This window comes from Anser anser (genome assembly GCF_964211835.1).
Source record: "Anser anser genome assembly, chromosome: 8".
NCBI lineage: Eukaryota > Metazoa > Chordata > Aves > Anseriformes > Anatidae > Anser > Anser anser.
Window position 1 is genome coordinate 12635016 of NC_139728.1, and position 27412 is coordinate 12662427.

The following is a 27412-nucleotide window of genomic DNA, read 5'->3' on the forward strand; positions in this document are numbered from 1 at the left end:
GTGCCAGAAATTAATAGAGTGGTCTAAATGAGGATTGACATCCTTAAACAACCTGGGTACAGAAATTTGAAAATTAAGTTGAAATGACATGTATGTTTTCACAGTAAAAACTGAGGTTGAGATGAGTTTACTGTGTCAGTAAATTAAGCCGTGCTTTGTTTCAAAAAGCCAGCTTGTCAGAACACTCACATTTTTTGTGCAACAAATTCAATCGTTTGAAATTCAAGGCAAATGAAGCACCTGAGCTCCAGTAATTGAGCTGTCTGTGATGGTCAGAGAAGCCCCTGTGAGCACATACTCCAATTCCCTCAGACCTTAATACACAATTTACTTTTAGTCAACTGGTCAGATCAGCAACCGCGGCACAACTGGCTGTTCCTAGCTGTACCAATGTAAGGTGCATTAGCTTTGTACCTTGGGCTTTTGATACTGCAAAACTCTCATGAGTGGCTTTTGAAACATTTGCAGTTTTTTTCTGTTTTTCCAGTTCCAAATGGAAAAGGAGAAGAGTAAGAGAAATATTGTCAATAGTGTCAAAACAATAATCCGGAGGATAAAACTCGTCAGTTGGTTACTTGAATTTTTATCTTTTTTAGTTTTAAGGCTTCACAGAAATACTATAAGTGCTACCAACAAATTGCAAAGTCACCATTAAACCAACTTTTACCTTAATTTCTTCAAGCCGAACGTCATGCTTGCCTTCCTGATTGTATGCACAATGCTGCATTAAACAGAAAACACAAACACTGTTCTTGCAAACTGCTTGATTTCAAAAGTCTGGTAATCAGAACAGAAAACACAAAGGCATAGATATCTCTGCACAAGAGAGACGAGAAATACAGCGTGTTAACTTTTGTCTTTGAGGTAATATTCAGTGTCCCATCGCTTGGGAACAGCCCGTCAGAGTCAGGCACAGAGGAAATCTGAGAATCTGTCTTCTATTGCACTGTTAGAGTAAATATGCAGAAAATTCATTTCCTCTACATGGTATTACTCAGGCAGCACTTCGCATAATGTATCCCAGGGTAAGGACGGAAAAACTTCTCTAGACATAGGGAGATTTCCACCAATGGAGTGAAATTCAACAGAACTTCTATAAGATCTTTACCGGGAGGAAGCTTGAAGGAAAAGTAGGTGGAGGATGAGGCCTTCTCCTGAAATCTTTTCTGTAAGCAATGTCTTTATAGTAAAGATTCTTTCTGTGGATTTATTCAGAAACATTTGTACTTGATCTATATAGCAAGTGTTAAAAGTGTCCAGATATTGTTCTTGAGAAAACTGACCAAGTTAGCTTTACAGTTAGGTAATTGATCTCTTTTCCTGCCTGCAAATCAAAAATGCTGTGAGGAATACCAGCCAGGGGAAAGCTGGTATCACTGATAAAATTTTATAAAAGTGGGTGGCTTAGCAGGCAAGTCAATGATGCCTTAGCTGTCTCTGAAAAAGATGCAGTTAGTGTTTAAAAACAGGAAAAAAAGATGAAGGTGTGAACACTTCTAATCTGGAACATGTCTGTTCATCCTGAGCTTTGACAAGAAAATTACCTGAAAGTGGCTGCCTGAAAACACTTCGGTGGTTCAAGCATCATCAGCTTGGCAGCGTTTGTTATATGCAACAAAGAGACACACAAAAGCTGAGATTTTCTATTGCCTTGTTCAAAATCTCCCTTAAAAAAAAAAAAAAAAGGAAAAAAAGGCATCTATGTAGATGAGCAGTTTACATTCAGGTAACTGCAACACATCAAAGTTGGAGAACTGATGGGAATAAACAAATAAATAAATAAATCACCAAACACACCAGGAGTTCCAGGGATGGGAAGGGAAATGAAGGAAAAGAAGCTTCAAGCAGTTAATGTCAGCATGGCACTTCATTGCCTATGCCCCAGCCTCCTGCTGATTTTCTTGACACTGTCAAGAGCTCTGAAAATCTGTTTGATATTCTTTGTTCTCAGCAGTAACAGGAAGCTGCATTAAAGCATCCTTAAAATAAACAAGCACTGAACAAACAATCCACGCCAGAGGCTTTGCGTGAGGCAGTTTTTTCAAAGTGACCAAACCCATGCACATTGGTTCCAGAAGGATAAGAAAGTCTTTTAAAGAAGCATCAGGTGCTGCCTTAGTGTTTGCTATCGCTGACAGCTGTTGGCCTTGGTGAAGCACATGCACTGTGTGTCCGGGCAGAGAAGTGGAGGATAAAAGACGGAGGTGCAAGGAATGCCTTCAGTTTATCTGTGCTACTGCTGGGATTTCTGCTCTACCAGTTAGCACAAGCCTTCACGTCACACAAGGGCCAACTTTTACAGGAGGCACTTCAGTCAGCTTTCTCACCTGGAGGTAAGATTGCACACAGGAACCAGAGGAGCGTTTTTGCATTGTTTTCAGGATACTAAAAAGAATTTAGAAATGATGAAGTAAAAGATAAACTCAGAACCTGATGCTGTGTTTTACAAGATGTGAGACCAGATGACAGCTCAGGCATCAAGCTGAACAAGGCAATGTATGCAAGTGAATGCACATCGGGCATTTAGGTAACTGGTGCTTGCAGGCTTCAAATCTGCAAGGTGTGATAAGTAGGACTGGAAAGTTTGTTGGCACTAATTTATAATTAAACCTGTCACCTTATGACAATGTTAAATACAGTGCTGATGTTGACCTCTTTTGAAAAATAAGCAAAACCCCCACACCTTTAAAGTGACATTAGGGAAGAGGGACTGCCTACTTCATAGGTGCCATTATTGATGAATTTTGTGCTGATTTAAGATAAGTTTTGTTAAACCTAGTTTTCACAAAGTCCTGCTATACTGCATTCCAGCTGCACAGCATTTCTCCCTTGGTAGTAACTGACTAATTATACTCTGCTGTTTATTCTCACACTTAAAGTTTTAAATCCAATTAAAAGCTCTGGTAAACTTTTTTTTTCCTAACATTTGCTAAGAACCATTGATCAGGACTGCTTTAGAGCTACAGTTCATAAAGACAGTGGTAAGTTATAAAAGACCACAATGCTAAGATCTAATAATAATGTCTTTTGTTGGCATGGATAACTTTACAGCCATGTTTTGTCCTGGGAAAAATGTCCGTGTGGCCTCCCCAGGGCCAACTTTCTTAAGCCATATTCAAGTTTTCATGTTTCTGAGGTGGAGCATCTGTAGGAAAGTCTTTCACCTGTGCAGGAACAAATGAGCCCCACTTCCTAGATCTGAGTGAACTAAAAAAAGTGAAAGTAAAATTGCAAATTTAAGTACAATTTAAAAATCGACTGCACCATACTTTTTCTTAGCTCTTTGCAAAAGCAACTGACTCTTTAGATACCAGGACTGTATTCTGGGAGAGGAATTTCAAGTTTTCCTCCAGTGCTTTGGCCTGCAAAAAAAAAAAAATCAGAAAGACTATACATAGAGACTATAAATGAAGAATTACCCCCCCCCTTTTTTTTTCCTAACTACTGTTTTTGTGCATAACTAAGCTCCTGAACTATTGTCCTATAGTCAGTGTCTGCTATGTAATTATCCATTTTTCCTCTTACCTTCTCCTAAAGAGTTAGTCGTTCATTGTAGCCAACTTACTACTTTTTTAAGGGGGTAGAGGGGAGTAAGAGTTGTCCCAACTGCATCATCTTTTTTTTCCAAGAAAAGATGTTGAAAGGAACACATTGCAAGAAAAATAAAATTTTCAACCACAGTGAGCACAAAGAATAATAACATGATTGGTCGTGTAGCTCTGTGCTGACTGCCACTATTGCTGTGATCATCGGCACAAATTCTCACCAAGGGATGGAGAACAAACAGCTGAAAGTCTAGTCCTACCTCTGTAAAAAGATATGTAGTAGGTGGCACCTAGGAGTCTAAGACAGACATACGGTTCCTTTACAGACTCTGAAGTTAATGCAGATACACAGGGAGGTGGATCTATTATAGTTTTTTTTAGTTTTAATTATATGTATTTTTACATAACAACTCTACTTCATTCAATGCGCTAAGAAATGACATTCCTGAAGATGTTCTTCTACATCTGTTTTATACTTACCCTCTACCTCTTTGAATTTTTGGGTAGACCTGTGTGGTGCCAGGAGTTGCACTCGATGATCCTTATGGGTCCCTTCCAACTGGGGATATTCTATGATTCTATACGTTTCATCCCTTCACACTGCCAGCCTGATCAATTCTGGGAGTTGGTGGCAAGAAAGAATTTGAGGATTTACGATAATCCAAACCATGCAGTGAGGGAACTATATGGACATGGGCTGCAGGGGAGGAAACTTCTGTGAGAAACTCCCAATGGTGTAGTATTTTCCATGGCAGTATTATAAGGTTTAATTTTCTAAAAATCTTTGCGTGACTCAGAGTCTGGCACTGGCCAAAGCACGAGCTTTGCTCATGCATCTGTAGTGGCTGGAAGGGTAGAGTTCGACATTAAGAGTTCTTCTAGTCCAACAGAAGATTTTTCTGAAAATGAATTTAAAGAACCAGGGCGGAAGAAAGAATCCATAGATACCAGGTGCTGATCAGAACTCAGAAGTCTCAGGGCAACTAAAGACCACGGCTATAAATGTTGGAATCAAAACACAGTATGTTATCTATTAATACAAAGATGCATTATGGTAAAAAGTAATATATATATATATATATATATACTTATATATCTATTTATATATCTTTATTCTTTACTATTTTTACTATTCTGTGCCAGATACTAAATAGAACATTTTGCCTAATAAGCTCTGCACACTATCCCTCTTAAAATGCAAAGTTTTTCTATTCCTGAGTCCTTCTGATATATACTCCAGTAGTAATTAAGGGATTTATATGCTTATTTACATCAGGAAAAAAAAAAATTCTCCCTGACACTGCCGGATTTCCCGTGCCATTCCAAACAGAAGATTTAACCCAGTTTCACATGTGAAACATACGTTCTTTATGTTATATGCTGTGTGTAGCCGCATATTAGCTGATGGATATGCAAGCAGTGAAAGCTGCTTCATAGTAAGATGGATTAAATGCGAATGTTAATAAATCATTTGTGCATTCAGTGGGTACCACTCAAGCTCTGCATTTACAAAAGTAGACATTTGATTAAAAAATGTAATTGTTTTATGGACAACAGAAACGATTGTTTGCTAGAGAACTGCATTCAAAGTATGCGAGCTCACTGCATGTAATTGTCTGCGTATTTGTACTATTTGAACTCATTGATAATTATCTATGAAGGTCAGCCCTTGAGACAGTTTTTCTGAAGTCTGACAGGACTTTCAGAAGCACATGAAGGAAAGTGATGGACAGGCAGTCCCAGGAGCTGTTTTCTTAGGAGAGGGTGGAAAAGCAGCATGTGATCATGCCTGTTCTGTTCAAGACTACAGCAATGCATTACGGCAGCTTCACAGGCATATCTAGAGCTGTGGCACTTTTAGTTTTTAAATGGTTTATTTTACAATATTAACATCATTTAAAGTTGTCTGTTTAGAGTGTGGATGTACAGACACACGTTCTTGAAATGAGCTATCGTCCTAAAGCCACTAATTTGTTAGCATCATCCTGGCCCTTCCAAATGAAGTCACTGAAGAATCTAAAGGAAATATTCATGTTACAATCTGTAAGTGAATAGAGCAGCAATATAGAATGTACATATGTATCAGTATAGCAGGAAGATTTAAGAAAATTTAAAATGCTAAAATGTAAAAGCTTTTAATAATTTTCCTAATATGGAAAGACTGCAGATAATATAGTTAAATGAGAGTAAATTCTGGCATACCTATCATTTGTGGGTAGGTAGAGTAGGGAGCACTCCAGTACAATAAAACTTAGCTGTTCTTCTGCAGAATATAATTAGTAGCGTACAAAAAAAGCAAAATTTTCTTAGTTTCTCACGATTTTGAGATCAGTAACATTATTAGATGTTTCAAGCAGTATCCTAAATAAATCCCCATGAAGACATAAAACTTAAGGAAATGTGAAAATGTAAAACATGTTGCAAAAACTATGGAAACAGAAGGAAAAGGCTACTAAACTTATGACATGAAAACCAATCACAATAATGAAAACAGTTTGATTCTGTACTTAAGAAAAGCCAAATTAAGAAGATTTCTAGTAAGACTCTGATAGTGAAACGACATTGAGTTTTCAGATATTTATAGAATCTAATAATGTCTTCTAGTGCTTCTGCCCTTATAAACAAAAACAAACTCCAGACCATGCACGGATTTATGTATAAAAGGCAAAATGTGTATTTCAGGACACGGGTTTTCAAGTCTTTTTCAAGTTTTGAGATGTACCTCATTTGAACAACCATTTCAAGATAGGTGGAACAACTACAAATCATTCAACTAAGTTTTTCCTGTTCTCTAGTTTGTAACCTGAATCGTGAAGAGCCAGGAGAGAGCTTTGAACAGCTCGCTCGCATGCACACCACACCCCCTCTCCCCAAACTGGATCGGCTGGGACAACAGATGAGCGGTAGCACTGGTATTTACTGTATGACCTTTTACAGCTGCCATAAAATGGTTCATCCTCCTCCCTTAGGGCTAACACAGACATTTAGTTTGGCTGGTGGAGTTGTCAGGCTGCTTGCATGAATAGCCAGAAACTGCAATAGCCTTGGACTGGAGTTTGGTTTAGCTCATCTTTGGGCCAGGCAGCAGTCTACCACAAAAGGACAGAAGGAGAAGGGAAAAATAATCCTGCAGCTTCATCTGTAGAGGCTTCATCTGTTTTTTGCACTTGAGTGGTGCACTTGGGTACAAGAGGTGTGCTTTTATACGCTGGCCTGTGCCAGCAGAAGCTGGGTGGCTCTACTGTGCTGATAAAAAAAAAAGGAGAAAATGAGCAAGGGTAATGAAACAGCAGGTGGGTTAAGCCACACCAACCACAAAGAACTGAACGAAACCAGACACCAGTGGTGGATCAACATCCTGCAGAAATCCTTCCCACAGCTGAGAGACCAAGTGCCTGCCAAAGAGCTAACTTAAGATCTTCCAGCTTTTTCAGGCAAGGCACCAGTGTACCAGAGGCACTCGGCCTTGTGAGCATCCCTGACGTGACGGCACTGCAGTGGGAAGCAGCAGCTTGCCCCGAAGCGTAGTTATCACAGAAGTTCAGAAGGGCTTTTCTCCTTTTCCATAGCAGCTTCTGTGTTTGTGTGATTACAATGTAATAGATCACAAAGCATCTGGCACCCATAGGAGGACGGGAATTTGGGGCAGAATTTGGGTGAAGAAAATATTGTTCTTGTTTTTTTTTTTTTTTTGTAAATTAGGGCAAGTCATGCAGAAATATGTTCATCTGCATATGCTAATGACCACTAAAAATCAGCATCAGTCAGTGGAAGAGTCAGAGCTAAACTCCAGCTTTAATACCTGCATGTTCCCAACCCTCGGAGCAAAGAGCAGCAACCAACCATCTGACTACCATTAAGCATCACTAATAAAGCTGAAGGAGGTGATCTTGTGTTGGACTGAAAACAAAAGGTTTTGCACTTGCATTTGCCTGGAAGCAGATCCTGCGTGCTCACTCTTGGCGATAACACGATAATCTTTCAACATTCTGAGGACTGTTTACATATATGATAATTTTATTACTATTAACAAGAAAGACTAAGAGAAACAAAACCCACTGTGCAAATAACTGTTGCTGTTCTCTGCTGGGAGTCGTGTATGTGTTGTCTTCATCAGTTGCATGCTCAAGGCACCCTCACCTCCTCCCCTGCTAAGAGGCTTTGCGATTTTTGAAGTAGGTTATGGTACGTAAAGTGAAAAAATACAAGTTAAATGATTATGAGAAAAGTCTTCTTACAAATTACAGACTGCCATTCTATAATCTTTATTCTAAGTTGGAGGCACCAAAAATGAAGCAAAGCGGCTAAATTTGAAAGCATTTTCACATTTTCAAAGCCTGAAGAGTTTCAGATGGAGATTACTCTTTCTTCCCCAACTCAGAACAAAGTCCAAAATTATTGGTTTTGAAACTTAGGAGTTTTATCTTTTAGTCTTCAAGATTGTATTTGCTTGACAGAAATTTTAAACAATTCAGTCGTTAGGTCAGCATGTTGGGCCAGACCATCTACCTAGCTATGGGGCGTGGATTTACTCAAAATGCATTTTCAGTTTTATTGCACTTAAGATTCAAGTTTTCTGTGTGATTCCTCTTGTACTATTATCAAGCCTAAGTAAGCTTTCCAATATTTCTGCTACAGATACAGTTCCTTTGTTAAAATTTTATCATCTGTGAATGGTAAAATAGTGCAAAAAGTGCCAAATACTTCACAATTTCCAAAGCCTGGGCAACTCAAATCCAGCATTGTCCTGTCCCTTGACAAGGTAGGCTTCCAGTAAAGTTATGCAATAGTCCAGTTCCTCCAAATTGTTACCAGCCAGGCCTCTTGTATATTTTCTAAATTAGAAGAAAATGGTTCAGCAAAAGATGTGGCGACTTTGAGCTGAGATGATAAACTCTGAGGTTGCTTGCAGGGAGCCTATTTTAGACAACAGGCTACATATCTAAGTACCTCTTTGCATTTGTATCATCGTACACACACGGAACTACAGAGACAAATGTGGTTGTATGATCTTGTGATTCAGTTTACAAAGCTTCTTATGATTCCTGAAAATTCCATAAAAATAAATGGTCTATAACATTAAACTAAAAAATCAGTATTTGTGAGAGTAGCATCTTTGCTTTCTGTAATTCTTTCCAGGCAGAATATTTTTGAGTCTATGTGCAACACACAATAAAAATAGTGGCTTCATCAGATAGCTATAGTAACCAGCATCAACAAGTAAGCAACAGAAGTCTATTTAAGTGTCCCAAATGCTAGTTTCTGAATTTACATTTTACAAGATGGTTATTTCATTCATTGCACGACATATATTCAAAGTTGTCTAAACACTGCAAGTAGCTTATTTAACTTTCCCACACTATATACCTTATTCTGAGTTTCTTCCAGCTTCACCGAGCCTTCCGTTTTCAGACTGAAACTTTCAAGGTTCAATCTGTACAAGGGTGACCTTCAAAGTCTGATTGGAGACTTTCCAAAACAGATGAAAGCAGGAGAAGTTACTGTAAACTTAAACATGGATACAGGATTTTTATTTATTTATTTATTGTTCTCAACATATTCTGAGTCTGGGTCAGAAAAGCAAGTTTAGTAAAACCAGAGCTGCACAGCTGGCTATATGGAATGCTGTCTCTGAGGAGGGCTTAAAAATCACCATTGATAAGTGAGCAAAAAGATCTGAACACACAGTGACTGACAAGGCGTACATGTATAAAAACATTAATATTACTTCAGCATATGGTAGTGGAAAAAATACTTTTAAAATGTGCCCAACTGTCACATCCAGCATTATCATAGCATTAAAAATTTGGAGAGAGCTTGGAGTGATCACAAAGTATCCAAGGTCAAAAACAGGTCTAAGGAAAAGCCTTCAGTCTAGTTAACTTATCCAAGAGATGGCTGGGAACTTAATCTGGAGATGAAAGTGTTTACATAACTGAAGTCTTAAAAGAGAACATGAGTTTTCTTTCTAAGTAAAAAAATAAAAAAATCTCTAATGACAACATACTATGCTTAGTAATGTTCATTTTATCCCACGGAAGGATAACTTCTTTCACTGTGAGAGACCCCTGGTTAAATGCTGCTATATTAAATAGACTACATAGGTCATTTACCTATCATGAGTTTTCATGGGTCAACAAGATAGATATCATCGTGGATGTCATTGGTACACAATATAGGCAAAGAAGCTACCTCAACAACTATTCCAACAGAAGGTGTAATTAAATCTTCAGAATTGACAATGATACGCTCTGGTTTAGTCTTCCAAATTCCAAGCCAGTTCTTTTCTTTCATCTTCAGTTTTTCCAAAAGGTATTTGCCATTGCATTGCTGGCACCCTCTGCCTGGTTTTAAGAATTCAGAACAAAAGATGTACCTTCCCCATGTATTACCTCGCACTATTCTGTAAAACTACCTGCGTAGTTCTGTCTGTGGGCCCAGATTAAGAGGAAAACCATCGAAAAAGAGGAGAGAATAGGCTAAAGAAACACGAGAGTAGTTAATAGACAAAGTAAAAAAACAAACAAGGCAATCTGCATCTAAATGATGTATTGTCACATGAAAAGTGTTGCAGTGTTCACTTTGCTGGATTCACACCTAGGCTGTATCTCGTAACGCTTGTATCTGTATCGGTGTGTCTGTTTCTCAGAGTGCCTGGTTAGTGTGCCAGCTGCCTCGCAGCTCATACACTATCTGATGCTGCTCTGCTGTTGCACTAACCCGCTGATATCTCACTGTTTCAGGACTGGTCTGCCTCTTGTCTGCTCCGGGACTGCACATACCTAACAAGCCCACTTGTTTTCTGCCATTCCTGGTAATCATTCTTCAAACCAGCCATTTACTGCAGATTTCAAACTCCTCAAGTTTCAGGAAATGTGAAGAATTCAGGAAATGTGAAAAATGCTGCCCAGCTACAGAAACAATAACGTAGTCGGAAGAGTCATTGTGGCCCTATGCAATGCCACAATTTGAAAGTGAGTGACAGTTCAGGTTGGGACAACAAAATAAACTACTGGCTCTCTGTCCTTCTTGTGAAGACTGGGAATCTTTCTGAAGCAAAAAGCAGCATGATGCTGGTAAGCACTCTCTCTTTGAAATAGCCCATCTGGCAGCTCATCTCCTTTTTCAAAGTTGCTGTATCCTACACCCCATACTAACTTTTGATTACTCAAGATATTCAGCTGAGTGAGAGTTGTTATCAGTACATTTCATCATTTTTTTCTTTTTATTACAACCCTGGCAAAATGGTCCTATAACATGTCTCTGAATAAATCTGTATGTGTCTTATCTACCAAAGAACATCGAATTTGTATGTTGCTGTTGATCACACAAATCATTTTATAGAGAACTAGCATTGATGATTCCCTAAATTCCCAAAATATATACAAAAAAAAGATAATGGTGCATTAGTGACTTAACAATGAGCGTGACGTGCTTTGTCCAGTGCTCTTCCAGATGCGCAAGACAGCAAGAAGCATTCCTACTGAGAGCAACCACAAGCTACCCCTTACCACCTCACCTGGTGCCACCAGGTCTTCTCATCACCCCTTCATATTCTAGCTTCCCTGAAGGAGGAATTCAACAGAAGCTTGCAGAATTATCGTACATAATTTGTAGTGGGATGAACAATTGCTTCATTGAGCTAAGTCCTGTTTGTACTCTGGAACCTGAAAAAATTGGCAATCCTGACTGCATGATGTGAGGAGAATAACACACTGGGAGAACATCTGCTGTCCCAACTGTGACTTGGAAGGAAATTTGACAGTGAGTACTTGGGATCAGTATGAGAAAAATGCTAACTGTCTGTTGTACACTTCAGGGGACTAATAAAGTTATCTGCCATCTATTTGTGCACTGTTATTCATTCTTTTTTCTCTGTTTAGAAATCCAGATGTTGCTAAACTGAGATTTGGCCATGTGGCTTCCAGTGACTGAATAGTTTTTACTGCCTCTTGTTCAGAAAGACAGAATTAGTTAAAAATGTGGACTCCTGTATTGGAGATAAATACTAGTAAAAGCTTTCAAGCCTGATTCCTTCTAAAGGTGGAAACCTGGGAATCCTCCTGCAGCTTGGCTGCTTTGGGACTTTGGGACAATCTCATATCCAGGCAGGGCGAGAAATGGCTGGAAAACATAAAGAAAAGGTGGGAAAAAAAAAACAGAAAGAAAGAAGGGAAACAACTTTAAATATTTTCCCAAACTGGGACAAGTTAAAAGGAACTCTTAGTGATTATCTGGAAGCTTACCATGCTTTTGGCTACAGTGTGGGAAAGTAGCTTTATGTTTGCTTAAATGAACTGGAAGGGAGTACCCTGGAGGGATTCCTATCTGGCTAAAATTATTAAATCCAACTCACCTGTTTTGCAACCAATATCATTTTAAGAAGAAAGATAGGTGATTTGGTAAAATGAAAGGGAAGCCGAATGTGTCTATTTTGTCTGGGTTTGTAGAGCCCTTAAATGAGTGTATAAAATTCAGAAAGTGCTATCTGGTGATGACTGATAAATCAATAGCATTCAGTAAGGCACACTTCCCTACTAATATGCATATGTAGTAACACTTAATAGTTTTAAATATGCAAAAATGTGGAAGTGAACAAACACATATAACATTTCCGATACTATTATAGAACTTTTGGAGCTGCACTGAAGTGTTGATGAAAATGGTATGCTAGATATGTGTTACTACATAAAGATGTTTATGTTCTGGAGGCTTTTTGTTTTCTTAACCTTTGAAGTTAAACAGTTCGGGTGGCAAAAACTTGGTTGCCACAAGCCAGTGGTTGAAAGGAAGTGTGAAATGTATTTTGAGAATGACACAAGCCAAAACTGGACCAACGAAAAGCACATTCTAGGTTAAAAAAACAATGAGAAGTGACAATGAGGTGCTATGTTAAAGAGTATCCTGTGATTTAAAATCATGTAGGAAATAACTTTTAAGAAGCATGTTCTGGTATCTATCTATATCTATGTCATTTCAATGCTAATTGACATACAACTGTCTTCAACCAACAGGCATCTGAGATGAATCTTTGCCAGAAAACAGGAGTGGGAGAGATTGACATGATCACCGTATAAAGCTGTAGCCTATCCTCTGTACACTCTCCTGGTGCTTACTGTAAGTTGACCCTATGACAGATGATTGCAGTTCATTTTTAAATAAATCAATGCAATAAATGTTGATTTTAACTTTTTCATATGATTTTAAAATGACATGATAATAGGTGAGGGTAATAACTGAGAGTAAATTAACATACCTAAAATTAATTATTAGATAAATACTGCAGTTCATCTACTCAGTTAAGGGCTTTTAATTGAATTAAGTTATCTGATGTAATGATTTTATTGAGCTCCAAAACGAAAGAAATTAGTAGTAGTTGAAGAGAGTACAGATTTCCTATTTAAAGATTGGACAAGTAAAAGAGCAGGACACATGTTTTAGAATTACCCATCCCTTTGCAATCACAGCATTTTTCTGAACACCTGTCTTTGTCTTTCTTATGTTTCCATGCTGCACTGAGTAGGAGAGATGAAAATGTGGGCAGTATGTTGACGTTCACAGCAAGCAAAATACCTCTTATAACTATGAAAAGTTATTTTAATACATTTTCAAATCTTTTCCTTAGGTACTTTGCTCCTGGTACATCAAAAGCTAAAACAGGAGACATTTATCAGTAAACAATGTTTATAAGGCATTTTAGACATTTTCCTATTGTTTATGATGACCTCTTACAAGTTTAAAAATGTCATTTCCTTCCCTGACAGCCCCTAATTTTTCACTTTGCTTAATAATCCATAATTAGTAGTGTGAGTTTACATAGCTATTTGAATGCCTAAAAGTAGGAGGCTAAATTCTCTTATTATTCAAAAAATTATGGACACAAAAAGAAAAGGGAAAAAGGAATTTGCTCCAACATGTGTTTTGCCTGTGAAGGATTTGAATAGCTGTGCCAGTGAAGAACAGGACTCAAGGTGTCATCTAATGAGGTTCCAGCACTTTGCTTTATGGATCAGAATTAATTCCTAGTGCCTGCAAAATTAGCATGTCTTCCAGTCCTGTGATAGCTATGGACGACAACTACCAGAGAACGGGTCTTGCACGTTTACATTTTTCACAGTTCCTCTTAGGATTGCGAGACTGGAAGACTGGAAGACTTAACAATCCCAAGGGACATGACTTCCCTCCCTCTTTAGCCGATGACTGAGAGGGTAGCCACAGCCCTAGCTACAGCCTCTAGCCTCCACAGACAGTATCCTCTTTCCCACAAGACCCAGCCTGATGGGTCTTTGGACAAGCTTTTTGTTGGCTCAAAGACAAGGGAAGGAAGGGTAGGATATTAGAGTGTTGGCACTTCTCCCAGCTTTTTGCAGCAGGAGTTGTGGGTGCTGTTCAGAAGCTCACTAAACCTATATCTGACTGCTGTTAACTTACTTAGAAGGCTTAGCAATGGTACACAATACAGAAGAGCCATAAATCCTGGCAGGCTAGAGTCAGAGGAAGAAAAGACAGGAGATGTAAAGTAATATTAAGGCAGTAATGGTACTGTGTTATCCCACCAAGGTGGTCCTTTCCGGTGACTTACTGTGCAGAGTTCAGTTTAAAAAGATGTGACAGACCAGAGAGGATGGCACGTTGCCCAAGAGCGCACAGTGGGTGTAGCATTGTGTTAATGGATAGGTGTCAGATGCTGTTATAGTCAGGAAGGAATGAGGATACAGTGTTTAAGTGATCTGACAAGGAACATGAAAAAAGTCAACAGTACAATCGCGATGCTGGTAGGAAGATCAAACCTCTAGCCTATGCCCTCTTTTCTGCTAAAACAAAATTAGCCTTCCTTATTTTACTGTAAACAAAACTGGGAGCATTGTCAGACCTGTAGCGTTTTTGACCTTGACCTTTCAGCTATTTGTAATTTTGCCAAACTTACTATTTATTTCACCGAAACTGCGTGTAGTATGCAGAGTGATTTGGATCAGACAGAAATGTCGGTGTGTACTGCAGCGTGCAACTTATGTCAAAGCCACTGTGTGCGCTGCACTGTGACACTGCTCTTTCTGAATTCTAGATCAAGGGATTGGTGTTTGATAGGAGAATGATCTTGATCTCAAAAATAAACTTTGAGTGTTCTTGCAAATGTCTACCTAAAGATGTCTGTGTCACAAACTTCTGAAAACTGTAGTTCATGTATGCTCTGTAGCTTTGCAGTGAATTTATAGGGCTTAACAGCTGTATATTCAGAAGACTGTGTTCATTCTGAGTATTGTATTTTCATTTTTTGGTCCTTGGCTACAGGGGCTGAACAGATTTTCCCTGAATTGCTTCTTTTGAGTATTTAGTCTTTTGCAGTAGTATTTTTTTTCAATGCAGAGAATGTGTCTTCTGTCCTCTCAGCTGGTCACTGTCTGACTGCCAACAGGCATGCAGGCAGTGCAGGGGAGAACGTAGTGAGCTGGGGAGAACCAAGACTAGAGATGGGGCACGCCAGATACACGGCCAGGAACAGGCATGGGTACGTATCCCAAAGACAGCTCTGTAGGGTCAAACTCCTTGCAGGTCCTCACCGCTCACTGTGCGCTCATAGTCATGTAAAGGAGAAACAACTCTGCTTCAGTTCACTTCCACACGGGAGCAGAGACAGGTTGCCGAGGAGCTTTAAGAGGAGGAACAAGCAATTGGGGTGACCAGTGAATCTACAGATCCCCAAATTACATGCTATTGTTACCATTGTCCAGCAGGGCACCCAGGTTTTAACTCTTCAGGAATAACAACAAATCAAACTGCAGCTTGCTTGGCAAGACAAACTATTTATTTAGCAGGAGAAACATGAGCTCTGCTCATCTAAAATCAGTCATCTGAAAGATGAAGACTTCTCAACTGACTGCCCCCTCCGTTAGATGGTTGATCTGACGTTGGAGGTTTGGGAATCCTGGATTTCCAGTGATGAGGCTTCCTTCTAGAAGCAGTCCAAATGAATCAGAGCCTGTTGCAACTTTTGTCCACAGTTCTTTACAGGACCATCTCCATTGCTTGGTCTGGCTTCTGGGCTAATCAGCGAGTATCCTTTTTGATTTCTTACCAATTCTTTTCTGCACCTAACTTTCTTAGAGGCTGTGCTATTTTTAATTTTTTATTTTTGGAAATCATAAGAACTATGCTTAAAAGAGCATTAAACTTGTAAATGAGAGTTCTTAAAATGAGGGGTACACTTGAATTAGGGTTGCTCTCAACAGCCATTTCTATGAGGAAAAGAAGGGTTTTACAAGTGATGAAACAGCAACCAGTTTTATTATTAATAAAACAATGGTCATGAGAAGACAACTGGCAGACCGTGCTATGAAAAAAACAGTTTGTGACCGTAAACAATACTTAAGAATTAACTGGGAAGAAAATGTCAGCCTAGAGACATTGGGCAAAAGGAGTTATTCAGCTGTGTATTGCAAAAGATCTTGGGAATTTTGCTGGAAGCTCAGGAAGGATATTTGTTAAACAATTTGACTATGGTCACATAGGTCAACATCCTTTATGGCGAGATACTCATGACCACCCCCAGAACTTGCGCTACTTTCTGGGATAGCATTTTATCAGCCTTGGAAGATAATTCTACTGGGAATGCTTTACAGTTAGTGTAAACAGCTCCAGCTCATGCACGTGAAGGATTTGCATTGCTGGGCGTGTCAGTGAAGAACAGGACTCAGACATTATCCAAATGGGTCTGGGTAAACGATTCCTGCTCTTTACAGCATGTTGGAAAGCTAAGCATTGCTGTAACTTCTTGGTGGCAGAGCATACATCAATGGACAACGGTGACACTGAGCTTGAGACTGTTCTTGGTGAATTTGCTGGCTATATTTTAGAGATGTAATAGCATACAGAGATAAGTTTAACCTGTTCCTTTCACGCACTTCCATCCTTGCAGTGCACTGCATGTGTATTGATTGAGATTGGGAGAGCTACAAGGGGAGAAGAGGAGTGTTGAGGAACATCTCATCTCTAAGAAGTTCACTGGATGTTTCAAGGCTGAACTCACCTGTCCATGTGTGCCCCTTTCCCAATCGTCAGTGCGCTTTACAAAGGCAGGAGTTCATTGTGGCACTGGTCAGGCAAGTGGAGGTCTTGGAGAAGGGAAAGAAAAGAGAGGATAAGGATAAAAGATAAAACTCTCACCTGCTAGAAAACAGAGATTACTAATTAATTTCATATACACCACCAAAGGGCTATTAAGCAAAAATGTTTTTTGGTTAAAGGATGGGATGTGTTTGAATCCACAATATGAAGATGAAAAACTGCACAGTCCTTTCATCTTTAATTTTCATTTTAGTTTATTTCTTTGCCACATTACAGTCTTAGAAGAGAAGGTTAGGATACATCCCAGACCCACTCCAGAGTAGATATGCTTCTGTCTCCATTTCTCCTGGGTTTGCAGAAACTTGTAAGAAGCAGATTACTTTTCATTAACACATTTAGAGATTTTAACAAATTTAGAGATTTTTTTATTCACCTACCAATAGTTGCTGAATGGGCTTATTTAGGATAATCTGCAAAAGAGTGACTAGAAAGTCAGACTTAAATAAAACACTTTATGAAACACCTTCTGCTTTCACAGCTATCAGTTTCTATTCCAGTTTTATTTATAAATGCCGTAAATCTCTGCTTCCATAAAACCATGATATATATAACTATTTAGTAACTAGCACAGTTATCTGGTTTATTCTTTACTTTTACTGCTGTTGATAGTGGACAAAGATTATACTGAAACCTCAGATATTTACCAGAATAATTCACATTCTCTGCAGACCTGTTGTTGATTGCAGGACTTCTCTAAGCAGGATGGCCTTAAACCATATCTTAATACAGAATTGCATTTCTTGTGCATTTTTAGCATTAGTTCCAAGTTGCATTTGTTGCATTACATGCGGAAAGAGATCATTAGATTCTTAAAGCAGTTCCCCATCTGCAGTTCCTGCACTTCTTGTTGGAATAAGCTGTGAGGTACATTAACTCTGGCACAACTTTTCTCTTCAGTTTCAGCTGTGCCTGTAGGTTGTTGCCTGAAGAAATCAAGCTTTTTCGTCGTTGCAGTTGATGCCAAGACTGAAGCAGCACTGAGCTGGCAGGAATGGAACTGAAATCACACCTTGTACTTTGATTGTTTCACTTCGGACACTAGAAAGATGTGATGGATCAGTTGATTAAAATCTGCAGTATTTTGTATGCTTCAGTGTAATTTTACAGATTATCCCAGCTGGAATTGTCAGTCAAAATATTTAAGCCAACTTTTTAAAATAAAGATTTCAACTTATACAGAAAATCAAGGGTGCCTAAAACTTTGCTTTTATCTTAATAAAATTAAAATGCTTAGAGCAGTTTTTCTCTGTGTTTGCCGATACCTTACAGGAGACTACAGTGTGGTTTATTTTCACATATACCTGTAAAGCCACCTGAATTTTGTCACCCAGCGTTTCTGATTTTTTTTTTTGTACTGATCCTGTGGCAAATCTGCTGACTTGCTTTCTTTTAAGTGTTTTTGTTTATTTGGTGGACGGGGAGTGGATGTCTGCTGTAATTACTGTTGTTTGGATTGTGTCCACTGAGAAAAGTAGATGGGCCTGTGGGAAGCCTCTGCGTTATGGGGGTCACGGCAGGGCAGAGCCAAGTGTGCTTCATCTCCCACCACTGCACACACTTCCTCTGCGGGCTGTGCCAGCCTGAGAGGCAAATTGTTCAAATGCAGCTGCTGGAAACTTCTTCCTACATCTCCCAAAGCAGGCGGATTGTGAAAAGTAACATAAGGTTGCTTGGGTGCTTTCTCCGGTGGCTGATAACTCTGTAAGACTGATGGCAAGCACAGGGCTTTTCTGTCATTTGTTTTTTAGTGTAAACTGACATAAAAGTATGCAGTGAAATGTTTAGGTGTTGAGCAGTTTTCATCTGGGGATCCTAAATGTAGTAGTGCGTGCTCGTTGTTTTTCTTTGTGGGGATAACTTTTAACAACCTGTTTTAATAATTGAGACCCATGGAGCAACCAGGCTCAGCTTTGACAGTCTAAAACTTCTTTTCCGTAGTGTATGCATTTTTTTTTGCATGAACAAGTAATGATGATAAATGAGTATGGGAAGACCAAAACTTAAAATGCGTGTTGTCCTGTGATGCTTACTAGAAACATTCTGGACTTTATAACCCCAAATGGGTCAAATGTATCTACTTAATTTAATTCTGCAAGACAAGCATGCCTCATCTGTTCCTTGCAGAAAAGTAAAAAGGCTCTTCATATAGGTGTGTTAAGTGTTTTGCTTGAGCTGCTGTGGAAGGATAGAGATTAACTGTGCTTCTAATTTATTTCAAACTGCTTGTGGGTGTACAACACCTTGTTGCAATTTTGTTGTTGTTGTTGATCAAATGGAAAGAAAATAGCCATTTTCTTCTTCTATTTCCTGCAAGTGGTGCTATTATACAAAAGGCCGTTTCCTCTCAGGTTCTTATGGTGCTTTTGCTTTTTCACATTTCTTCTCTTTGTTCTTACTCTCTCCCCTCTTGCTCTCATTCATTTAATGTGATCTGAGTACCTCAAAGAAGAATTAAAGTAACAAAGTGCCAATTTTTACAGTTGTCTTTATATATTTTTTCCTGACCACCTCTTGGCTAAATATAGAGCATGTTTTTCTGAGCCTTGATATCATTGCAGTGAGTGCAATTTGGGGCAATAAGTGCTTGAATACTTGAACCTGCTTCCAAAGAAGCAGCCATGTCATTTTTTCACCGTTCTTTCATTTATCCCCATGCTGTGTAAGCCCAGCACAGTTACCAACATTATGCACAAATATTATTTGTTCTTTTTTGATGGTTACCCGTTAAGTTTTGTTGTTGTGCCCAGACTGAAGTCCTATCTATTTAACAGTCCTTCCTTCCTTCCAGGCAACTCCTCCCACACAGGATGACTCACTCTACTTCGTGGGATTTTCCAGTCATAAGGATTTATTGACCAAGGTATTGTTGCTGTTATTCACTCTGTAAGCACTGGAAAGTTAGAGAAGTTACCTGGGCTGTCCTGCTCGATCAGCACCAGCTAAATACCGACTCCACAATTACTACTTGTGACAACTTCCCTTTCAGATTCGAGTCTGGGTCAGTAAACTGGCAGCAGTGACGGGTTTCCCAATGCCTAAATGAAACAGATTTTGGTTGTAAGCCCTGAAAACATGGAGCCTTTTCCATGGAAAAGGAATTGTGCAGTTTCATACATGAAGTCGGTAATTGGTAACTTCACTTAAAATCTGCTTCATTTATGTGAGCTCAAACAGCTAAGTGGGAAGAGTATTTTATTTATTTTTGTGTGTTGCAAAAGAAATGTATTTTTGGGGAATGCACTGGGATGCTTTGATAGACTCAAAGCTTTGACGGACCGTTTCAGCAGGTAAGGCGCTGAAGAGCGAGCACAGCCCAGGCTCACAGAGATGTAATTCTGATTTTGGTGAGATCAGCGCAAGCTTGGTGAACAAAACGTGGCTGCATCGCTCCGCTGGGGTATTATAAACGCGCGTCTCAGAGGAGAAATCGCGGCCAAGAGAACGAATTGGGTTTCGCTGGAAAGAACCAAGCGCCCGCTTGGACTTGGTGCTCTCTCAGGTGCTTCCCAGCCTAACCGACCCCGTCCCCCCGTCAGCAGGACCTCTCCTCCCGCTCGGGACCCCCAGCCTGGCGACGGCCCGGCTGCTCGGAGCCCCTCGCCCAGCGGCACCGGCAGGGCGCCGAGCCCCGGCTCCCCGCCCTCCGCCTCCCCTCAGCGGCCGCCCCCGCCCTCCCCCCCCCCGCATTCCAGCGGCGGGGCCGGGCCGGGCCATGGCGGCCGGGGGCAGCTCCCGGCCTGCCCCGCGCCGCCCGCCCGCCCCTCGGCAGCGCGCCCGGCTCCGCCCGGCGGCGCGGCGCGGCCCGGCCCAGCCCGCAGCGGGAGCAGGGCGCGAGTCGGCGGCTCGGAGCTGCGCGGCGGCCCCAGCGAGCCCCCGCCGCCTCCCGGCCCCCTCCGCCCCAGCCCCGCCGCCATGCGCGGCGGCGGGCGCCGGGCGCTGCCGCTGGTGCTGGCGGCGCTGGCGGCTCTGGCGCTGCCCCGCGGCTGCGGCGCCGCCATGGACGAGTGCGCGGAGGAGCGGAGCGGGCGGCCGCAGCGCTGCATGCCCGAGTTCGTCAACGCCGCCTTCAACGCCACGGTGGTGGCCACCAACACGTGCGGGTCGCCGGCCGAGGAGTACTGCGTGCAGACCGGCGTCACCGGCGTCACCCAGTCGTGCCACCTCTGCGACGCCGCCCAGCCCCACCTGCGGCACGGCGCCGCCTTCCTCACCGACTACAACAGCCAGGCCGACACCACCTGGTGGCAGAGCCAGAGCATGCTGGCCGGCGTGCAGCACCCCGCCGCCGTCAACCTCACCCTGCACCTGGGTAAGGCCGCGGCGGAGCCGGGCGGCCCCCCCCCCCGCGCTGCCCTCGGGGGCAATTAGCCCCTCGGGGGTAATTAGCCCAGGGTGACCGTACAGACCCGGGGGTTCCGCGTGCAGCCGTCGCCGCAGAGCCCGTGTCGAAGCGCAGAGCCCGAGCATCCCGATGCGCCTCGGCTCCCCCTGCACGAAGCTGTGTTTGGGGCCGGGGAGGCGGGCGCTGGGTTGCGGGACCCTTGGGTGGCCGGCTGGCACGCTCCCGCGCGGGGTGCGTCGGGGGCGATCCGTGGGCGCTCGCGGCAGCGGCGCTGCTGGCTGCAGCCACCTGCAGAGCCCCCGTCCTGCAGCGGGGCCTCGCGCTGGGGGCTCTGGGATGAACACACCGTCGATGCCTGGGTTAGGGCAGGCAGGAACACCTCCTCTTCTGCGTTATTTCTTATTTTTTTGTACATCGGGAATCGTTATTCTCCTCATTGGAGAAAGCAGTAAGCTAAGATTTGATTTCATTTATTAATTGAACATCATCATAACCCCTTATTATCAAGGTAAACCTTAGTTTATGGACTTACCTGTATTACTGCTGTATTTGATCCTGTGCAGCTGTGTGTGTGTATATATATATACACATATATATTCTTTGAAAAACAATCCACTTTTCTAACATACTGGAACAAACAATGCGCTGTGTCCTGGGCTTTGAAGAAGTGTGCTCATGTCTTTCATGAAAACACCACCTTTAAAACATCGCTGGCAAGTTAATATTGTGGCACTGCAATGTGGTCTCTGTCAATCACCTAGATTTCGGGTTTGTTTTGAGAGAAAGCTGCCTGTCCAACTGTGAGATGCTTGCTCTGAGCATGATGGCGGCAGGAGTTAATTTTAAGAAGACTCAATAGCAAAGTGTTAAGCTACTTATGCAAGTGGTGTTGTATGGTTTTGTGAGGCATTTGGGGGCACGAAGCCCTCTTACACATCTGGTTCTGCACAAGCTCCAAGGACCCGCTTGATTCTGCAGCCGCTTTTACTCCTGAAAGCATTGCTGTCCTGGCTGCTCAGCACTGCTGTGCGCCCCATCAGGGCTGGCAGCATCCCCTCTGTGCCTCCAGCTTGCGAATGCTGACCTGCGCTGAGTTTTTGGCGCCTTGGGATGTCTTGATTAATGTACAATGATGTTCGGCCTGTATAGAGCAGGGTAATGTTTCCGAGGGCCACGGCAGAAGGCAAATAAGAAACGCGCGTCTGTTGTCAACATGTGAAAGTGGGCTGTTGGGGCTTGTAACTTCTTTGGAAATTCTAAGAATTTACACTTCAAGTTTAAAAACCTTAGCTTGGGAATTGGATGCTAGCAAACAGCTTGGTGCAGAAAATACAGTGTGGATCAGCATTATTACGTTGCAGGTGTGTGTGGACAGGAGGTCTCAGCCCAAAAGTTACGATGCTCACAGAAGAGAGGGGAAATTACCACCCCTTCTAGAAATGGCTATCAGCAGTCATAAACGCTTCTTCCCTTTGTATGAGAGAGCACCAAGGCCCTCCAAGTAAGAGCCTTCCCCCGAGAGCTCTGGAGAAGTGAGCGTGGCTCTGGTTCACGTGTGAGTGAGCTGATGGGTGAGAGCGGGAGCACACCGCCATGTCCTTCCCGTCTGCTTTTCTTAAAAACATCCCCTCGCTTCCCCCAGCTGCCAGCTCCTAAGGCTGAGTTCTTTCTATTTGAGACTTGCCCAAAGTAATCTTTCTTTTTTCCAGTGCCACCCTCCCCCCTTGTTCACATGCCTTCCAAGAATAAGGGACTTTGGGGAAGTGATGATGGCTTTTAAGCAGAACGTGGAAGCTGAGATGCTGAGATATGTAGCTAGTTGTCTTTGCTTGTTTCTGAAGTCAGAGAGTCCCATCGTTTTTACAGCCTGTGCCGTTCACTTCTGCTTGCAGCACTGGGACAGTCCTGGCATCTCCCCAGCACTTTGTGTGCATGTTTTAGCACAGCTTTGCTAGTTAGACCCCTCATACAGCAAAACAAAGCCTTGGGGTAAAGCTTTAAACGCTGGAAGAAGAGGACAAGAAAAAGCATGGAGTATTCCCGGTGCTGGCAAAGGCTTGGTTCCAGCTGTTGGGATCCCAGCATTTTGTTCCTCAGACGAAGAGGCAGCGTCCATCCTCGGCACACCGGCGGCTGTGCTGAGAGGAGCCCTGCTTCTGTCCTCTCTTCCTCGGCGCCGTCTGTTGTAACAAACACGTCAGCTGTGTTTGTGGGGCTGGGTCGCGGTTAGAGCTGAGCCCTGCTGCTCATGGATTCTTCTGAAATCCGTGCTGCAGGCTGGCCTGTAAGCACCCCTCACCACGACGGTCGGCATCTTGTCAATGTAAGATAAAGAAAAACTCGTTAAAGCCCCTGGCTGTTAGGAGAAACGGGCTGTGAGGCTCCTTCACCTCCCCCTTTTCTAACCGCTCAGTCCTTTATTTGGCTGTGAGGAGAGTAATGATGCTTGGTTATATATACTCTGCCTGCGAAGCGTACTTTGGGGCATGACTGCCATTTGAAGGCATTTGCGAGGAAACCCAGGCAAGATGCCAGTTTTTATGTTCAGCTTCAGTTTGATTCGCCAGTTGTTTGTAGCAGAATAGATTTTTTTTTAAGCACAGAAAGGCAGCTTTTTTTTTTTTTTTTTTAAAGGAAGGGCTACAAAACATGCCCTAACTCAAGTATTCGGTTTATGCAGCTGGGAAGCAAGCAGTCGCCGCAGGTTGTCCTGTTAAAACCTTTCAGGGTGTCCGGGTGCTGCCTTCCTAGGAAACAGCCATGGAACTAAATCGAGCAAGTGGGTTGTTGGCGCGTAAAGGTTTGCATAAGTAGTTAAAACTAGACCCTGACAAAGGGTGATTGATTCATTGGCAGAGTGTTCCTAGCACTTACGTTGACACCATGGGGTTGTGAGTGCACAAGTACACTGCGACTCCAGCCTGAGCTCCTCCTCAGTTACTAGTTTTGCCTTTCAAATCAGGGCTTTTAGGGGATGCTCTCACTGCCCTGGTGAGAGCCTACTCGGCAAGCCGGCTCACCCAGCGCGGTGTTGGTTATTCCCAAACAGCTGAGCATGGAGGGGGACAGGCTAAGGAGCTCAGTTCCTGACCTGCATTTCCTTCTGTAATGGCTTTATCCTGCATCTGTAATCTTCCGTCACTAAAGGCTTCTTATCGTGCAAGCCATTTAATCTGGAAGAGTCCTCTGCGCCGCGCACAGCACCCTAGCAGTGCAATTTGTTGGGAAATCCTCGGGAGACGTTGTTGGACCCGGGCTGGGAATGGCTTGCCCAGTGCTTCAGTGCCTTCTCTGTGGTATTTGCAGGGCCCTGAGGGGACTCTATTTTAGTTGGCCTCACAAAGGCTTGATTTACATTTTGCAGGTTTCAACATGAGTAGTTAAGAGATCAGTTTTTTTAATGGCCAGCAGTTGTTCGGTGCGGTTATATAAAGTAGCTTTAAAGCTCTTTATCGCTTCTCACATACTCTTTAAATTCCAAAGTTTTCTCCAATTCCTCTGTCCTGCGTCCTTCTTGGGATGCTGATGGCACTGAGGCATTTGGGAATACTATACATGGCAGAGCGCTTATTTTAGGGGATGGAGCAAGTTGCGATTGGGTGGTGTTTTTGCAGCAGAAATAGCTGCTATTTGTGGTGCTGGCCCTGAATTGCTGGAAGGATTAATCACCAGTTTTGACACAGACACATAGATGTTTTTGTAGTTTTAAATCTTGGAAACTATTGTTTGCTGAGCTTACTGAAAAATTTCTGGTTTGCTCAGTAGCATTTGATTTGCAGCCCAAAGCTCCAGGGAGCTGGCTTGGCCTTGGCAGGGCTGCAAGCGAAAATCTCGGGCCGCTGCTTCTCATGGAAATGAAGAATGACACTGATCTGCAACCTCTAGTTTACCGTAATACTTAAAACTGCAGCATAAAGAGCGTAGCATTGATGTCCTTCATCGTGCAGCACTTGCAAGGGTGGTGCTGGTACCGTTTGTGTCCTTGGGGTCCCGGTGCATCGACTGCTGCTGCTGGTAGTGCTGTGGTAGCTCCTGTGCGGGCTGGCTGCTGTCTACCTGTGCCTTAGCTGGGATGTGGGATAAAATCAGTTCAGCCTACGCTTACGTGTCTCTTCTTCATCGAGTCTTGCTTATTAGTGGCTACCACAATGCGTTTTAAAGTTGGTTCAGAAAATAACACGAGCTCTGTAACCGGCCCGTAAGCTGCAGGAGCTGGGCGGCCTCGGCTGTCCCGCAGCACAAGTCTGGTTTTGGCCCGGGCACGGTGTGCCCAGGGAAGCTTCGCTGGCCGTAGGTGAAGGACAAGCGTGGGTGCCTGTGTCGAGGACCTGTGGCACTACTAGCTCTGTTCCAGACTCGCAGCGATATTTGGGCAGCTTAAGGCAAAGGCCTTCCCTGAGGATGGACTTGGGGTCGGTTTGTCGGCCCGTGGCAGCCTGTGAGCGGCGTGGGTTTGAGAGGGCGCGTTGTTGTTCGTCTCCCCTGCGTGCCTGTGAAAGCAGGTGCGTTATTTGACCATGTTTGCTGTGCGTTGTCTGCACGCTGAATGCGACCGACCGCTCTCGGGTGCGTGTGAGAGGGGCCCGTCCCCGTTCTGCTGCCGTCAGAGCGACTTCTTTCTAGCAACGTGCTCGTGCGAGGGCGGCGTTGGCCATCCCATCAGCACCGACGAGCGCTCTGGCCGGGCGCTCAGCACACCCTTTGTGCTGTGAGATTAGAGAGCTGCCGCCTGCAGAAGCGTACGGCTGTCAAACAGGGCCGGGGCCGTGGGGGTGAGGCTGCCTTCCACAGCCTGCCAGGCCGCAGGTACGGGCTGGTACCGTGCTGTGAGCCTTCACGGGAGGCACCGCGTGCTTCCGAGGGAGGCCATCGCAAGTTCTCAGACTCTTCCCTCTACAGAAGCTCCTACAGCGGTGGAGACTCTTCAAGTGCAAAAAGGAACAGAAACGGTAAGGAAATTTTATTTAAGTTAAGCACAAACCACCCAACCTCAGTCTTTAATCTCTTCTGCTGGTCCAGCCCTACTCGAGAGATGACTTAAAAAACAAAACCCCAACCCCCCTATGTATTATTCAGTGATCTTCAGCATTTTGTTTTGAAACTGGGTGGCAAAGCTCTTCTGGTTTCCATGCTTCTACTTGTTTCAGATATTCCAATGTGATAGTCATCAAAGAGAAGTTTCCAGTGGTAATCATGCCTGCAGTTCTGACACAACACAGCTGTGTTCACTAATGGAGAATTTCAAAATTTCCTCTTTCAGAAATAGTATCCAAAAACTATTATAGGATTTTTTTGTGTGTAGGTAAGCCAGTATTATCTTGTGTATAGGAGGCAGAATTCCAGATAGCTTTAGGGTTTATCTGTGCATTTGTTTTGGGGCATGGTTGTTTTTGTGGAGGAAGGGGAAGGTTTATGAGCTGTTTGTAGAGGTGGTATATTGAGATCTTGCAAAGACACGGGGTTTGTGGATTTGTGGATCAGCTCTCAGTAATGTTCTTGTCTTTGTTGCAGAGAGAAGTGCTTGGAGAACAGTTTATCTGGCTTTGCTTTGTGTTGCGTGCCACGTTTTCTGGGAGGGCAGCAAAGGAATCCTCCAATTCAGCGTCAGGGGCTTGGGATGCTCTTGAGGGAAGGGCTGGGTGCAGAGCGTTAGGCGGGCTGAGCTGGAAGGGGGGCTCGGCCCTTCTCGACAGAAAGGCCAGCTACATCTTGGGAATCTTTTAAAAACAAAACACCTGAATTCCATGGCACATCAAAATCTGCTTGATAACAGGGATTGGTGTTCCGTGGCCCCTCTGTGTCTAAGCGGACGGTGTGCGCGTGGCCGCGTGGTTTGTCTGCAGCGTTTGTTCTCTCCCCTGTTCCGGGGCTGAGTGAGCTCGGCAAAGTCTCGAGTTGGCAGCAGTCCAGTTCTCAGCAAATTGCTTTCATCTTGTGATTTATCTTTTCAAGGTCTGCTTTATAGTTCAGCCTCCTTGGGCACCAGAAAAGGCCTGGTTCTGCCATGGTGAGCACCTGGCACGTGGGCTGGGTTATTTCTGAGGGGGAAAAAGTGCCAGGGATCCTGAGCGGATTTGTTGGTAAAAAGGATTTTCTTTCTTTTCCGTGTACATTTTGCTTCAATGTATATAGTTTTGGAAAGCAACTCTTTTAATTCAAAGATAACGTCTCTCTAGGGGCTTTAAGAAAATGGCTGTATTGAACCTCTGTCTTCAAGAGGGATAAGCAGTTCCTTTTCATGATACTTTCTTATGCTGTAAACTAAATGCTCCGTTTGTGTTGGTACTATCTCTTACTGGGATTAATGGAATGACAAATCATTCCCTTCTGGAAAAAATGCTTCTTGGTATCTTAGCATTAAGTAAGATTGCTTAACTAAGTGAAAAGAAATCTTTCTTGT

At 42.9% G+C, this 27412-nt stretch overlaps 2 protein-coding genes across 2 annotated transcripts in view; one reads left to right on the forward strand and one right to left on the reverse strand.

Moving 5' to 3' along the window:
• Positions 1 to 222: 222 nt before the first annotated feature.
• On the reverse strand, positions 223 to 10325 carry SHCBP1L (SHC binding and spindle associated 1 like; the record flags this gene model as incomplete). Its single annotated transcript, XM_083845962.1, is given in 7 exon segments — positions 223 to 292; positions 294 to 337; positions 341 to 569; positions 8255 to 8372; positions 8375 to 8462; positions 9675 to 9956; positions 10266 to 10325. Coding segments are annotated over 7 exon segments (891 nt in total).
• A 10189-nt stretch (positions 10326 to 20514) lies between these two features.
• The window catches only part of LAMC1 (laminin subunit gamma 1), a 63719-nt gene continuing 56821 nt past the window's right edge, over positions 20515 to 27412 (forward strand). The window contains exon 1 of the mRNA XM_083846133.1: positions 20515 to 20979. Coding sequence (XP_083702259.1) covers positions 20583 to 20979 — 397 coding nt within the window. The 5' untranslated portion in view covers positions 20515 to 20582. The remainder of the gene's footprint in view (positions 20980 to 27412) is intronic.